The sequence below is a fragment of the Taudactylus pleione genome, unplaced genomic scaffold, assembly GCF_031769625.1.
Source record: "Taudactylus pleione unplaced genomic scaffold, aTauple2 ptg000113l, whole genome shotgun sequence".
Taxonomy (NCBI): domain Eukaryota; kingdom Metazoa; phylum Chordata; class Amphibia; order Anura; family Myobatrachidae; genus Taudactylus; species Taudactylus pleione.
Window position 1 is genome coordinate 7,639,057 of NW_028284515.1, and position 17,744 is coordinate 7,656,800.

Consider the following 17,744-nt stretch of genomic DNA (forward strand, 5'->3'; position numbering starts at 1 on the left):
TGGTCACGATTTGGAGTAAAAAATGTCCAATCTGATTTAAGATCTATCGTGCATCCAGTGCATTGTGTCCCAGATTAGCAAATCTGCCCTACAGCACGGCAGATCTGAAGATGCGATGTACGACGAGCGGGGACGCGCATAGTGATCATGAGTAGAAACTCACGATTTGGGCAGATTTTTGACGATTTTTCGTCAAAATCAGGCAAATCGTGAAAAAAATCGCCATGTGTAGGCACCTTTACAGTAGCACTGAGAAAGTGGATATTTGTACAGAGTCCCTGATTCAGAGCCAGTCGCTCCGACAGAGCGCTCGCTCAGAATCAGGACCAGTCTTTTTTTTTTTTTTTTTTTTTTAGAACTGCCCACAGCTATAGCGAGCGGCCAGCTAGATGGTCGCGATGGTCAAGACCATCGCGACCATCGGGCTTGTGACGAGACCCTTGTGGGTCTCGTTGCCGCAAGCCCCAGAGAGCTTTCGGCTCTAACAGAGCCGAAAGCTCTCCCACTGACATCACTTTCTCATGGAAACGCCTCCGTTTGGGTAGCCACCCCCCCGGCCCGCCCACCAAAGGGGGCGTGCTGTCACTCAACATCGACAGCACGCCCCCTTTGGTGCGAGTCCTGGAGCGACTGCTTGCCGGCTCTGTACTGCGCATGTGCTCTGGGCCACCATCGACCCAGTTGCGAGCGCTTAGCGCTTGCGACCAGGTCTGAATCAGGCCCAGAGTCCTATAGGGCTGCACACAAAAATCTGTAAGATTGGGGCAATTTTTATCTGCTGTTGCTATTTTCACTCTGTTACAATGGCAGCACATCGCGGGGCATTGCCCGCAATTGAATTGACCACTGTATGGTGAAGCTTGTGTAATGGCAAATGGAGAAGATAAACAATAGAGATCTCCATAGAGGGGAGCTGTGCATATTTTGAGATTTTTAATTTTGTTTTTGTATTAATCTGGATGTGAAGTTACATTTTCTAATACTGTGTAAGTTATGGCAACAAATTAATGCATGCAAGGGCAGTCAGATAGATAGTCTGGAGTGAAATGAGTATGTCGTGTTCTTGGGTTGTTTTAGTCCCCTTAGTCAACTTGTTGCTGCCTACAAACTGTACGATAAGCTGTCAGATTTTAGCGATAACGATCCTATCATTAAAATCTGCCAGTTTCTGGCCCCTGCAATCGATCATATGATGGTCGATGCACGGCCACGTATGGTCGTTATCAACCAACTACCGTCGATAACGACCAGGTTAGCCTGCTCCCTATGTCGTTATCGTTAAGGGGCTACTGCATGTGTTGGATGAACATCCAACACATGCAGGACGATCCGACAACGATCGTTGCTATCGTACCGTGTGCGCAGCATAAGTATAAAAAAAAGTGTCAATTTGGTATCACTGAAGGTAACTTGACATTGAGAGATATAGATAGATGGAGGGGGGGATATATATATATATATATATACACACATTCATTCATTCCTTCCAAATTCAGCCCAGCACTCCCCTCCAATATCCGCAGACAGCTTGCTCCTGGTGCCCTCCACTGGGGTACGAATCCCCAACAATACAGAAATGAAGAACTGGCGGCACTCAGGAGACTTGTAGAAATAGTGAAAAACTTTGTGCTTTTAATCAAAGTTTTTCACTATTTCTACAAGTCTCCTGAGTGCCGCCAGTTCTTCATTTATTTATATATATATATATATATATATATATATATATATATATAATATTTTCTACTCTTTTTGTTCTTTATGGTATAACGGAGGAATTCCAGTCAATTGAAGTTCACATTATACAAGTCTATTAAGTGGCCCATACACCTACACGACCAGCATAAGATCAGATTCATCATACGATTTCCCTGGAGCACCCTGGCAGTCCCGGCAGCATGTTTGTTGTTTTTCTTAGCACACGATCTGTCGTAAGATTGATCCTGTGTCTCACAGGCTCATTAGGGAAACGGTCATTGAAATTACTTGAATTTACACACGATGGATCGCATGAACAAAATAAATGGCACAATCTGTAAACGATACGATGGAGAAGATGTGCTGCACATCTGATCATAAGATCCGATTATAGGAACTGCAGAAGCGCGCATCGGATCGTATCTTTCTAAAAAAAAAAAAAAAAAAAAAATACACCATTTTCACAAGATCCATCTTATGACTCAGCGAAAATCGTGCAATCTGCCCGAAATTGTGCAGGTGTATGGGGGCCTTTAATCTTGTGGTTAGCAAAGTGCTGGATTTGTATCCTTTATATCTAAGGACCTTGTTCACTAGTTACTAAATCTTTGGCTGTATATCTGACTGTCAAATAGTATGCATTTTAGTGCACATTAACCACATGTCAGATAGGGATGTTGTTATGCGGCCGCCGGTCTCAATACCATCACCACGTCCTTGTTGGGGCGAACTGAAATGGTGTTGTCGGCGCCTGAACGGGTCAACAATTGAATTGCTCCGTCGGGCGCCTGACACTGGCTGGCTGAAATATTTGAATCACCCCCATAATGTTCATGTGCATTTTTCAATGCTACATACATTGCATACTGAATACTTGACTTGCTTTTATTTTTTGGTCACCTTTCAGAATGCAGTATGAGTAAATGATTACGCTTGTCTGCACCGGCCCTCACAGTAATGGAGTCCATGATACCATACGATCTGGTGCAATAAACACACCTATGCTACTTGTGTTCTGCAGGACTTTGAAGTGTACATTCTGACTTTAAATTATCACCGAGGGCAAAGGTGGTGGTTCCTCTGAATCAATCATTGTTGTGAAAGTTATCGGTTTTTCAGTTATTCTATTTAACCTTCGCTCTCGACCAAAGCTCAGCAGATACTTTAATATGTATCTTATCTTATGCTGTTTTAGTGATTGCCTCAGCACAGTTTTGAAAATTTATACTGGGTAAATTACAACTACTGCTCCCATCAGATGCTGTTTTAGTGATTGCCTCAGCACAGTTTTGAAAATTTATACTGGGTAAATTACAACTACTGCTCCCATCAGATGCTGTTTTAGTGATTGCCTCAGCACAGTTTTGAAAATTTATACTGGGCTGCATAGCCGGAGGCTGCCATACTCTGTGTTAAGATTCAAAGTGTTCTGATTATAAGTGTAAATACAATTTGATAACTAAGTCGGAGTTACGCTGGAGTTAAACTGGAGGAAAACGAAACTCAAAACCAGAACACTTTCTGAACAACAAGAAGCAACATACTTATGTGAATGAACAAAATCAACATCTTCTGCTGTATCCAGGCAACTACTTACTGCACTCACTGCTTGGACACTGCAAGTGCTCCCCTGTCTGTGTGCTGCTCTTGTTGATTGATCTTTGTTGATCAGAACACTTTGGACTGGATCAGCTCGGGTACATTGTAATTTTGTCCTCATTCATTTTGTATTGCCTTTTCCAATTGTGTCACATCTATCCACATTAATCATTTGTTTATAAACTAATTCCTGCACCCACTACTCACATACCTCTCCTTTATATATCACTTTTGGAGCTGCGCTCATACATTAGCAGCACTGTTCTTTACATGTATTTTTGAACATTTAACAACTTTAATCCACACTGACTCTATATCTCACTGTCTCTACATCACACAGCCTCCACATTACACTGTCTCTATATCACACTGACTCTATATCTCACAGCCTCCACTCCAGTTTACATCTCAATTATTACCTTGTCCACAGCATGAACACCCTTACTTCACACAACCCCCATATTCTATGTCCACATAATCCTCTACTTTATCCGTCCCTCTCTTCCCCCTCCTGTTTCCTCCACTTGCTGTTCTTCCTTTTTTTCTCTCATCAGTCTGCTTCCAACCCTCTGCTTCTTTCCCCCACTTCTCCTATACCTCCACTCTCAACCACCTCCCTCCATGGTCTTGTTACCCCACTACTAAGCCCCATTCCCTCCTCGTTCTGTCTGTCACCTCCAGGGCTGCCAAGAGAAATTCTGGGCCCGGGTACTGCAACATCCTGTGGGACCACATCATGTATGGCTGCACCCATTTGTGAGTGGGTCTAGCATGTGAGATGCACCCACTCACAGGAGCATGGCATAGCACCCAGCAGCTGGAACTAAAGTAGTCACTACTGTATTAGGATGGCGGGACAGTCCCATAATAGCTGCATTTCTTGTCAGGCTGTATATAGATGCTAAAATGTAACACACAAATTAAAGTGCTTCTACTTTACTTTGTACATCTCTCATGTAAATAACACAAACAATCTATTTTCTATCATAGAGATAGATGTATGAAGGACTTAATTTTTACATAACATCAGGTCGTCTTATACACACACATTCCGCAGCACATATCCTAACCCACTGCTCCATGCTCCTTCTTCACTATCTACCCCTCTGTGTCGCCCCTGTCTGTCTGCCCTTCCCCTTTAGAATGTAAGCTCTCACGAGCAGGGCCCTCATCCTCACGTGCTTCTCCTCCCCCTACTTATAGTATAATTTACTCCTAACTCCCTACAATGGCACCTACCACCTGGTTGCTCATGTCCTGCTGCTTGTGTTTTGCAGCTGAGTTTATAACCTTGTCCTTGTCCTGCATTGTTTTGTATTACTATTAACTGTTTTTCTTGTGTGCTCATTTATGTACTGTGTAAGGCGCTGCGGAACCTTTGTGGCGCCATATAAATAAAGGATAATAATAATAATAATAATAATCTTGAAAATCTCTATGCTATACCTTGTAGATGTCCATTTTGCTTGCAGCATTGTGTCAATTTTTTTTTTTTATACCTGCAATGAACGTTTCTCTTGCTACCGATTCCATTAATTTAACACGCCCGTGGGAATGACGAAGCATAGCTTGGAAGCTGTGTGATAATTACCTTTGTTACTGTCCTTTTATGCAGTTAGCTCTTTCTAGTTGCTCCTAAATGGTTGCAGAGTAATGGAGCATGACACCACTCCCTGTGATACTGCTTTTCCCTGCAGTCATGTAGCCATAATCCCTAGCTTTCTGTCAAGGCTCATACAGTCGTACTGGTACAAGATATGTCAGGCACAATCCCCCCTCTCACCTTTTTAATATAATTGAACAATCCCCCCTACCAGCACCTACATTGCAGTTCCTTGGCATTTCTTAGCACACAATTTTTCATGGCAACCTTAGATCAAAACTATATGCAAACAAACTTTAAGGTTTGATAAATTTACTATAGCTTGTAGTATGGAGAGCAGAAAGCCTCTCCTCTACACTGATTCTATAGCAGAACAGCTGCCTGTAGGTTGCAGCACTTGGCCTGTTACGCTCAGAACACAGTTTGTAAAGCATTAATATCTAGGGTTGCCATGTAAGTGGTATTCTCAGAAGAGTCAACTGGTGCAGTTGCAGTGATTATTTGCATGGAGTCACAAGGGAGAAACTCAGCCTGACCTTTTCCCCAAGCCTCTTTCTCCTTAGGTATCAATGTGGCTTTGTGGCACAGTTCTGTTACTCTTAATGGATGATGTTACATTTAGAGAACAATGTTGTAGCTCCTTCTTTTAGTACAAGTAATGCAGATCTGACTGTAGGCCATGTTCAACTGCTTGCAAAGCTCTATCTTTTGTATGTAAACAAGTATGAGATTTAAAGCGGTTTGCGATCTGCAGTCCTCTTTTGGCATTCTAACAGTGACTGTGCAGCACATAAACACAGAATACTGTGTTTTTCCTGTGATTTGAGAGTTGTCTCATCTAAAACACAACCCAGACCACACGACTGGAGCATTTCCTAGCAGTCTTATTAGCTGTTGCTATTGTTTTTGATTCCAGTTCATAACAGGTCATTGTTACATACAGTCGCCAGGAAGAATCTCAAAATAACACTTTGCGTGTGATTTTTGTTTTTGTGAGACATGTAGGTGGTTGTATATATTAAACAAAAGGACACATATAGCTGCAGAGTAGAACGTGCACCTGTTTGCGGAGCGTAACTTGTGTGAATTCACACTGCAAAATCAGGAGTGGGCAGGTACGGGTGATTCGTGTGCATTTAGGTCGCAGCTACACTTTCGGCCAAAGAGGTGGAACTTGGTTCTCATATAGCAAAGTTCGGAGAGGGTTTAAAATATACAATCCAAAAGAGAGGTGGTGGACATAAAAAAATTATGTTCACCAACGTATGGAGCGCACTAAGGAACTGAAATATCATCTACATTTCAAATATAAAAAATACCCAATATTTTACCCACACAAAAATAAACACAGCACAGTTAAAAACAAGCCATAACCAGCTGGGTTATACCCAACTATTGTGCTCTGCAGAAATGCTGGATGAAAGGATTACCTGTACTTATGTAATACACCCCTGCTGTAGGTGCAGTTACTATTTCATTAGGCCGTTGTCAGTCAGTGACACTCTGAAAACCAATCCCTGTATGGAATGATTTGGAGTATAATTCAAATTGTAATAAGCAGCCACTATTACCCAAAAGATATTCCCCTGAGGAATCTGTTGGTTCAAATGTGGTTAGCTCAAATAAGACCGATTTTCTTACTGTGCAGCAGAAAAGGTGATTGTGGTGACAATATCACCTGTCAGTCTATGCATTATTGGAAATCAGATGTGGGTCAGCATCGGATTGAGGGTCTCATTCAGACCCGTTCGCAAGCGGGTCGATGTTGGGCTCTGCGCACGCGCAGCGGCCGCAAGCCCCGGAGCGAGAGAAATTCTCACTACAAAAGGGGTGGCTATCGATGGTGATTGACAGCTCGCCCCGTTTTGTAGGCGTGGCGGGGGGGTGGCTTCACAAACTGAGGCGTTCCCAAACGAACGCCTGCCGTTTGTGGGCGGCCCCACTGACATCACCAGCATGAGTATTTAGAATCCTTAGTTGCTCAGTACATGTGTGGCTAACAATTATGATTTAAAATAAGGCATTGGGTATATCCAATTGTCTGCTAGATTTTGGTCGCAAAAAACTATGCAGGCCTTGCAAACAGTTTTGGATTACGGTGGATATGCATGGGTTTTTGCGGGAGAGGATTTTTTTTTTTTCAGGCAGCCTGCGGTTGGATGCCGAGGCTGTGTGGGTGGGGAGCAGGGGGGGGGGGGTGTGTGTTGTGTGTCTGGGGATCAGGGTTATAGGGGGTAGTGTGTGTGGGGAGTGGGTGCAGGGGTAGGGCAGTGTGTATGGGGAGGGGGGTGTAGGGTTAGTAGAGTAGTACCTGTCCTGTGCCCGGTCCATGGAAGCTGTCTGCAACACTGGAGAAGACTGAGGAGGAGGACAGCGCTGCAGAAGGTGAGTAAGCTAATTGGAAACTTCCAATTGCTTAAAGTCATTAGGGGAGTATCCAAAGGGCTCCAGAGCAGATGCCGACAACTTTTACCTTTTAAAAATATGGATTTTAGGAAAAAAATCTGGAGGTGCTCAAAAAAATGAAAACCCTGCACCCAATTGCATACCAAAAATCTTGCACCTGGTAATTGGATATGCCCCATTGTGTGCAGAAATGTCTGCAATTAAGGTCTAAAATATAAATCTGTAAAACTAAGTTAAGCGATAGACCTTTAGGCGCGCGAAGACACCTTCTGCCAAGCACGCTCGATTATTGCTATGTCCACTTTGATATTGCCTACAGTCATTTTATCTTACAATCATTAATGCTTGGTAAGATATACATGATTTCTATGGGAGCACACATTGTTCTATACTATGCAGTTTTCAACAGCTATGTTTACAAGGCCATAAAGTGATGTCTGGAAAACATACAGATGGATATGCCACAGAATACTGGGTTTATTTCAAGCCTACTTGTAACAACGTGGATGCACTTAGCAACTGGACCAATATGCAACCTATCCATTCAGTAGGAACGAATGTCATCCCTCTGGCATGAGAAAATGTCTAGTCGTTCTTATCTTGTATATAATGAGCTAATATAGCAGTCTGCGGGGCTATGCTGAACGCAGGTTCCCGATTATCATGAATCTGCGCGTGCATGAGACCCGTTTTGCGAATGTGTAGATCGAGCCCTGCATGATCGCACGCAACCCCTTCTATGCCTTTGTCTGATTGACAGGCAGAGGTATTTAAGGGGCGATGCAGGGGCGGCCGGCGTTCCTGGAAGCAGGGGCGAGTCTGCCCTGCTTTCCAGGAGCAGCAAGGCAAGGAGCTGCGTCCGCGGACGCAGTTTTCTGGCCTTGCAAGCCGGCCATCCTAAGTAAGCTGAGGCGTTATAGCATCCAATTCGATGGATTGGAATGATATTGCTGCTATATCGTTCAGTGTGTTGCTATATCAGCCAGTGCGTGCTCTCGTGGGATCCTTCATCGCTCCTCCATATCTGGTGATGCGATGTACGATGCTATGAGGGGGGTGCCGGCATATTGGGCGGTCAGGCAGCGGATCGCGTCATGTGGGGACTGCCCGATATGTCCGCCGTCGGAGCGGCCGTCGCATCGCAAGGTGCATATCGCACCGTGTATGGGGGGGCCTTTACTCAGCTGGCTGGCGGCCCAGTGGTTACCTCGGTCGCAGTGCTGGAATAGCAAATGCAGCAGGGGGTGTCATACACCTCCCTGCTGCATGTGGATATTTACAAGGACGGAATTGCAAAGCTGCTTGTGTGCAGCTTTGCAATTCCGTCCCAAGCTGAATCACCCCCAGTGTTGACAAGGCATGGTGGGTACATGTTCACCCTGTTCTAGTTTTCCATTATTTTATTATAGCTCAGTACACAGCAAGACACATTTTCTATTTAGGTGAGTTATGATTTAGTCTCTGAGAATGTCTGTCTCATACTGACTCATTTCCTTTTCCAGGCAAAAAAAAGAACAGTCTAACGAAATACTCCCTGTTAGTGGTTCTTAGAATGTGTGGTTTTGCATAACTTATTTTGTGTAAGTGTAAACGTCATTGTAAGTGGTTTCCTAGTGCTGTAGGGTAGTGGTTTCTGGACTTACAGGCCAGGCTGTTTTCACTGCACGCCTTACATTGTATGAATCTACTAACTAAACAGTAGTGGTTTTGTCATTGCTACTAGCTGCGGTTTCCCATAACACCTTTTCTTCTCAGGTGCAGTCTGTCATTTGCTATCAAAGGAAAGCGATGTGGAAAATTTTGAACTGTCATCACAACCATCTGTTAATGTGATATAACTATTTTGTTCCTTGAGTGCTAACACTAGGGAGCTGGCTGCAGACTAAGTGAAAGGTGACCTCTAAAAATTAAGCAAATGTATTAATTTGGAAATGAGGAGAATCCCTTGCTAGTCAAATATTATGGGAGTCTATTAAAAGCTGTACCAAAGAAGATTGTATGTTCAAATACATGTCTGTTTGCTAGCTTCTAAAGGCTTGAAGAGCGAGCAGTATTTATGCCTGATCAATTGTACCCAGAGCATGTTGTCACTGTCTGTTCTATACAGCAAAGTCATGTGAAATAGAGCATAAATAACGCACAATTCTATCCTTATTCTTGTTGCTGCGGACACTAGAAACCTGCACCTCCCCTTCACTAATCACATTTCTCACAGGAGTGTCCCTAGCACTAGAGACCTTGTACAACATCTCTAGATCAGCAGATCTCTGATTACTGGCTGGCATAAAAAATATTTGTCTGAACCCTTATTAACCATACTCCATTTGTATTTAGTGAGGCAAACTGCATTGTCCTTAATCTTTGGGGGTTTTAAGAAGTTTATAAAATATAGTAATGTCAGAAGGGCCATACAGCACAGGGATGACACAATGGTAGAATGTAGTGGGGGTAGAAGTCCCTACTGGCACCTCCTCCCCTCCATTTCATTCATTCGTTTTTATTTTTTTCCCCAGAAGTAATGTTTCGTGCGATGCCGTAACTTCCCGATCCGCCCCACTGCTGCCCGTGCTTTTTTTTTTTTTTTTTTTTCTTTTTATTCGTTGTCATCCACCCATGATCCTGTGGAGCTTACAGTTTATATTTACTATCCAATTAGACTGCTGGGAGCACTGAGGAAGTCCTGCATGTTATCTAGTCACTTACCCCATGATGTTGTGTTTAAAGCCATGTGCTTCCTCGCAACCATTAGCTATGTGTCTTGTCATTTTTTTTTTTTTTTCATTTTTTTTTATTCCTTGCGCTGATTTTGGTGATCTTTTTTTATGCTTTTTTTTTTTTTTATTGCTTTAACAGGTGACCCATTTAGAGCACTAATGGCTGTTCTCCAGTTGTCTATAGTTCCTTACCTGAGAAACTGTTTAATGGCAACCCTTCATACACAATTACTTCATAACTTGTTTAGTGGATTTGTTTGCTAAATTGCGGTTTAGTGGTGTAACTCACTATTTTTACTCAAATATGCCAATAGTTTAATCACTTCTTTGCTCTAAGGGTAAAAAAAAAAATCCAACTATATAAACTACAATTTATCCTAAATATGCATTGTATTACCTTTTTTCAATAGGTATTTCAATATTATTTTTTTTTAATCTCTAGCAATTAAACATCTCTCCTCCTGTGTATTATACCTGTAATACATTATCAGCTTGTGTCATTTTGCCTGCAAATACTCGGGTCATGAACATTCTAATTTGTCTGACATGAAGATAATTGTATCTATTTAATACTGAACTGTCATATAATCTTGTGACAGTGCTTGAAATAGAGTGTACTACTTGGTAGTAGTACTGGGTGTGGTATAGAAGATTGTATAGAGCAGAGATGGCGAACCTCAGGCCCGGGGGCCGTATAAGGCCTGGGGAATTATTTGGTCTGGCTCTCTGTGATTTTTTTTTTCTGCTAGCCTCATCTGACTAGCAGCGTGCCTAGAGTGGCACCCTGCAGCCAGAATCTATGCAGTAGTGCCGTCTGGAGCATCCTTAGGATGCTTCAGATGGTCACGCCACTGCCCTTACAGCTCCCCGAGGCATCCTCAGGGCATTGCTGTAATCACCGGTGATTGTGGCCCCGCCCCCTGTCATACGGAGGGGGTGTGGCCGGCACCGGGCCTGCAAATGTGATTATATATAAATTTTTTCCCCAACCCTGGTCTAGACACACTCAATAGATCGACAACAAATGGTCGACACGAAATGGTAAACACTTTTTTTTTTTTTTTTTTTTTAAATATATATTTATGCCTAATCTTCACCCTAACCCTCCCCTGGTGCCTAAACCTAACCATAGCACTCCCCCCTAGTGCCTTACCCTAACTGTCCCCTTCCGCAGCCTAACCCTAACCTTAATGTTGAAAACCCGTGTAAACCAGTTTTTTCGCCCTTTTGTTCCTGTCAACCATCTGGTGTCGACCTATTTTAGTGTCTATATTCCGGATACCGTAGTACTTGTACAATGTTGGGCACTATTCAATAATACCTAGTGAATATCTTATTAAACAGAAAATAGTAACACTTGGTAGTCTTCTGTCTGAGTTTAAATGTTGATTTTAAAATATAATTTATACCAAGTTGGTATATTAAAGCATCCAAGCTGCTTCCTTTTAATTAGGTGATGAATCCAAATTTTCATACGCCATTTTTTGGGCCTCAGAGGGGGCTATACAGTTGTTTTTGAAGGCGCGCAATTCAATTATTTTGGGCGCCCGTTAATTATCGCGCTTGTTGCACCCAATTACACTGGGTTTAGTTGCGTAAATCTGCTAAACCCATCTAAAGTCTTGTTAGAAATGTGCATCAGTTTGGACGTCTAAAGTCCTGGTTAGGGTGCCCAACCACGGACTCTTCGCACAATTCTGCTTTCCTCCTCAAGAGGGGCAAATAGAAATGCTGGTAGCTGTTTGCACCCATTGGGAGTAACCATGAAATTACTCAGTCAGGCGCCCAGCAGGGACAGCCACTGGCGCTAACAATTGGATCGCCCCAATGATTTATCATTCAGTCTGAATGATCACCAAATGCTAAGAGCAGATTGTCTAAATGGCCTGTTAGGCAAACCTCAAAATTGTAAGCGTTAAAATATACATCTAAAAAAGCAAATAAGGTAGTTTTGTTACATTGCTTTTATAGATTTGAGTTGAATGTTAACCTGAGCTTGAGTTTTCTATTTTGCTGTCTTTTTATATTTTGTACATGCAAACATTTTGTTTTTATATCGGGGGATGGAGAATCTCTAAACTAGGGGTGGCCAGACTTTTGGACTCTGATCTACTTTTAAAACTAAAAACCTCTTGTGATCTACGGAGCCCGAAAAAGGGGACGTGGTATGCAAAAAAGGGGGAGTGACCTCGCAGCAAGGGGTGTGGGGGTCTGTCCTGCCAAAATCACACGTAGTATACTCAATTCAAATTACGCCACACAGCAGCACAATCTTATTCACATTACACCACATACTAGTGTCCCTAATTCACGTTGAGACACTGTAGTGCCCCTTATATACAATGCCCGTAGTAGTGCTCCTTATACAACGACCCATTGCCCGTTATGCAGTTTCCCTTGTAGTTGTGCCTTCTGCAATGCCCCCTGTAGCTGTGCCATTTCTGAAATGCTCCATGTTGTGCCCCCTAAAGTAGTTGTGGCCATTATGCAATGCCCCCAGCAGGGTAAGGGTATGGATAGGGTTAGGCACTGGGGGGGAGGGTTAGGCACTAGGGTTAGGGTGAGAATTAGGGTTAAATTACAGAAAAAACCCCATGTCGACCATTTTTGTTTGCGACCCTTTGCACGGTCGACCTTTTGTACTAATCGACCTATTGCATGTTGACCATTTATTGACCTCTATTTTGTCAATATTTTATACCGCACCCTCCTAGAAAGCTTACCTCTTTAATTGACAACACCACATACTTAAACTAGACCATTATTTCTGACTAGCTATTATCCGCTTCTTCGCTCCCGAAGAAATTGCTTCTACTAACATTTTTTTTTTTTATTATTTGAAAAGTTCTAGTTGTATTGCTCTGTATAGGGGCCCTGTCGCAGGAGTGGCCCATCTGAACAGCAGCGCTATACAAACTGGTGGCAGCAGTGCCTTCACCAACCACTCATACCAATGTCACTGGGTGCTCTGTACACAGCCTACTATATAGCCTGTCTTATTCAAGTGAACGTGGACCCACATCACTTCTCCCCTCGCCCCTTACTGGACGCTAGCATGGTGCCACCTCCATCTCATGCATTCTTGATGTCAATAAATTTTGTTTGGTTATTGCTCAGCTTTAACTTGACAGATCGAGATGAAAAAAGTGCAGGTTATTTCTAGGAATATCCACTATGCCATGATGCAGTTTTCATGAAAATTGGTTCAAAAGTTTTTGCACTAACTTGGAACAAATGGGTAGACACAACGTTCTTATTATATTAGTTTAGATTACCACTCTACACAGTTCACCTACTTATCAGTGACATGCGTTGAGGTCAGTGGCTGGGGAGGCACACATGGAGATGGGTTTGTGTGCTGGGAGCCTTTCTCACCACCTACTCATTGTAACTCTCCCCTCACTACACTAGGCTTCAGTGTCCATTGATTCTCCTACCTGCATCACTGTCACTTCTCTTGCTGCTGCTGACTGAGCTCCGAGCTCTAAACACTGCAGTGCACTTCCTGGTCACATGACACATCCAAGGTGTCCATCAGTGCTCATGCTCAGAGGCATGCCTCTATTTGCTTTCTGTGCAGCTTACTGCCTATGCTGTGGCCCTGTCCCCAGCTCTGCAAGCGATGTCTGACTATACAGAAGCGAGGCTGAGCTGTTGCTGCCTCATTTCTCATCTTCTGCAGTCCCAGGGGGATCCACAAACCTGGGGATTATAAACTATAAAAATGATTACAATAAACAAAGATGTTTATAAGTTATACATATCTTTGTAGTATTCTAATCATTTTTATATCCAATCTCAGGAGTATGACTAGGGAGGATCTGCCTCCCCTGCTTACCCAGACTGTGGGTCCCTGCTACTTATCTCTGTAATCAAACCACCTACTAGCCCCGACTGAACAATGCTTTGTGTGTGGGTCATATAGCCTCAGTACTTCTACCCATTACAGTCTGTGGCAGTTAACCTCATATTTCAAACTATTTTTTCTGTTAATTAGAACATTATGAGCAGGATCAATTCAGTTTTTTTTCTGTATTAATAGTGTCTTGGTAATGCAGTTTAATCCCAATTGTAAAGAACTCTATTACGATGGCATCACTGCCCTTTATCAAATACTGTTGCATATTCTTTGAGTTTGCAGGACGAGGCTCACAAAAGTTGTGGTTTTCCTGTTTAATTAGTCAAAATAAATGATCAACTTTCATGGTAGAAGCACAACTTCACTATATGGGTGGCAATTCATTAATTTTAAACGCGATTATTTATTTTGGGCGACTGATGGAGCAATTCAATTGTTGCGGATGCAGACATTTCTGCTTGCAGCCTCCCAAGGTGGCGAGCAGAAATTTGCGTTAAGTCTGCAATTTGGATGCCCCAAGCCGTAAGTTTAGAAGGGATTAATTGCTTTGCGCAGCTAAACCTGATACTTCTGGGTGCGCACACACGGCACTCGTGTCCTCACTGAGGAGCAATTGCTTCTGTTGGCTGCCCTGATGTAATGGGCGCCCTTAACTAATTGAATGAACCCATATGTTCTGTATTGTTTTTGTCATTTGATATTTCCCGTACAGGTTGGCTTTGCTGGTATTTGTAGTGTCATTTAAAGAAAATATTTATATACATTTAACATATATATATATTTTTTTTCTTCTATCTCGATCAGGCACTTCCCTCCTCTCTGGTGATTGTAGCCGTGTACTGCCCAGTGGTAGCAGCAGTTTTCATAGTTTTAAAGCTGGTGAACTACCGGTTGCACAGGGCTTTGGATGAAGGAGAAATTGTAGAGAGGAGTGCCAGTGAGCTGACGGAGAGGGTGGTAAAGGCCGAACGCAGTGACAGCTCAGCCAGAAGAGAGGACAGCAATGGACCCGGGTAAGAGGAAACTGTATGCAGTGACCAAAACTCATCTTACCAGATGACCTAGTCGGGGCATCGCCATTTCTGTGTAGGCGTAACTTGTAGTAATATGTACATGTGTGATTCAAGCTGCCATGCTAATAGAATCTTTAGTGAGTCTAGAAGTTTCTTAATTTGTTTCCTTATCCATAGTTAACAGAACTATGGCATTTCAGAGTATCTTCAACATGTACAACATTCCTATCTAAATCCTAGTTTCATTGGCAACCTATATAGATGTAGGTAGATAAAATGCATGAAATGTTTCCAACAAATGAATAACTAAGACGCCTAAAATTACATTTTAGGTTGTTTTTTTTTTTTAAATTTATCTTCTTTGTGAAAAGTGAAAGAAACAGACCTGAAATAGTTATTCTAAAATCAATATGTGTGTGTGCATAAGTACGCACGCACATGTTTTCTACTATTCTGCACTTATAGGCCTGCTGTGGAGTGTCGGTTTGGGGTTTCAGCTTATTTGTGTTCTATACATCAAGCGTGTGTTGTGCCCTGCATACGATTTCTTTTGCAATGTAATGGGCCTTTAGGCGTAGCTAATGTAAGGACATTAAGTAGACACAGGAGATGTCAGGCTTAAGGACTTTGTGAATATGTAGTATGAGAGCCAGATCTGCTTTATATACAGTACCTTCACTTTCTGGATACATTTTTAGCTGGAGGCTTCTGGTTGTGTAGCAGGTTATGTAGTGAAAGGAGGTGGTTTCCTTTGGAAAGGATAAAGTGACACCACTGAATATGGTTTTATTTTTATTTATTTTTATGCTGATATGGTGTTCAATGTAGTGTAAAGGGTTCCTTAAACTAAAGCTCCTGTATGGGTAACCAATACTGTGTGTACAAAATGACAACTGTTAATTTGTTATCATATACTCTGCTAAAGGGTAGCATAGTGGGAAATTCACAGGTCCTAGATCAGTGTTGGCTGACCTTGACACTCCAGCTGTTGTGGAACTATATATCCCAGCATGCCCTGCCACAGTTTTAGCATGCCCTAATAGCAAAACTGTAGCAGTGCATGCTGGGTTATGTAGTTCCATAACAGCTGGAGTGTCAAGGTTAGCCAACACTGTCCTAGATCATACTCTATGGCTAAGAGATCACTTGAGAAGATTTTGATGGCAGTGATCATGTTTTGAGTGTTAATACTTTAGTTTACTTTGCAGGTTCAGATTGGGCAGTGTTGGCACAATGACACTGTAATACCCTTGTGTGATAAGGGTGCAAATGTTGTGATGTAGGTACAGGTTGGAGTTACTTTAGTATGGTAGTCTTCCTTTGGCAGCAGCTTTTCCCTATAACCTACCACGGCAGAGAGGCAAGGTTTCCCCGAGGTAGTCACAGAGAGGCAGACAGGGCTTTGCATAAAAATAGTAAAACAGTTTATTCCATAACCTGGAATAGGTATTGGTTATGGTAAGGAAGAGGGAGAATGGATTCAGCTAATTTAAACGCACCCAATCTAAAGAAATCAGACAGTGGGCAGAATTCAATTGATTCCTGCCCCCATCGCGCCCGACTGAGCTATTCAATTCTTGCTCCTGTCGGGCATGATCAGCTGCCAGCGCTACATTTCAGCTCGCCGCCCCAGGGGGATGAGAGCTGAAATGTGCGAAAAGTGACATGTTTGGGCGCCCAAACATCACTTTTCGCGATCGCGCCCAACACTTTGGTCGGGTTTAGCTGCTTTACGCGGCTAAACCCGACCACTTTGGCCGCGATCAGCACGAAAATCGGGAACAATTGCATAGCGGCCCGCGATCTCCTGTCACTTTAGACGGGAGATGCGGGCCGCGAAAACAATTTTTTTCCGGCCACTATATACACAATTAATGTCATCACACATATGCAAAATATATAACAACATTTTAGCTTATTACTATGTCACTAAAATAAACCAATATAATCAATATATGCACACACATTACTAAAGTCCAAGATAACTTTGGTGTGGCCAAGATTACTAAAGAGGTCTCTGGTGTGGCCAAGATTACTAAAGAGGGCTAATGGTGCACGTTGGGGCCCAATTATCTTGTGAAGCTGGGGGAATCAGGATGTAAAACTCCTTTTTAGCAATGAACAAAATATTTCAACACTTGTATTAAAGAAGGTTGTATCCGACAAACTGGAACGTCTTCCTATGGAAGCTGCTGTATAGGTATTGCATCTATAGGATAATGTCCTGTGTAGTGGAGCAGATTTCTAAATATATATTTACTTAAAGTGTTTCTCACCCAGCCCAATTGACGTTGCTTAGGCAGTGTTCCCTCAGCAAATCAGCACAGGTATAAAGTCTTTCAACTCTATAGTCGACACTTGCCGTGCGCTCTCTTGGCTGGGGGTGACAGCGGGATCACGATTTTACACCTGACAGTTCTTTTACTGCTGTGTCTCTCCCTTCTGCTTATGCTCATCTCTGCTCCATGGTGTCATCAGCTTTCCACTCACACCTCCAACTGTCACTCCTCAAACTGCTTTTTAAAAAAAAAAAAAAATGTAAGTAAACTTTATTCAAAATGGCACTGACCGCTATGCCCTTTTCCAGGATGGTCTTGTTTTATGGGATATCACAACATGTCTGTATAATGTATTCACGTTAGTCTGGCTGTTTAATCATTCCCTTGATTTGCTAATCTTTTTGCTTTGTGTCCGTCAGTGACCCAGGTGGGGGCATTGAGATGTCGGAGTTTGTAAGAGAAGCCACTCCTCCTGTTGGCTGCAGCTCGCGTAATTCCTATTCTGGGTTGGACCCAAGTAATCAGGTAAAAACTTTATTACCAGACAAATCTATTTGTTCTAAAATTTGTAGGAGT

General features: G+C 42.7%; 1 protein-coding gene across 6 annotated transcripts in view; it reads left to right on the forward strand.

Moving 5' to 3' along the window:
• The window catches only part of PCNX1 (pecanex 1), a 127,252-nt gene that overhangs the window by 15,061 nt on the left and 94,447 nt on the right, over positions 1 to 17,744 (forward strand). For all 6 annotated transcript variants that reach the window (XM_088471221.1, XM_088471222.1, XM_088471223.1 and 3 more), the window contains exons 2-3: positions 14,681 to 14,889; positions 17,588 to 17,693. In XM_088471221.1, coding sequence (XP_088327347.1) covers positions 14,681 to 14,889; positions 17,588 to 17,693 — 315 coding nt within the window. The remainder of the gene's footprint in view (positions 1 to 14,680; positions 14,890 to 17,587; positions 17,694 to 17,744) is intronic.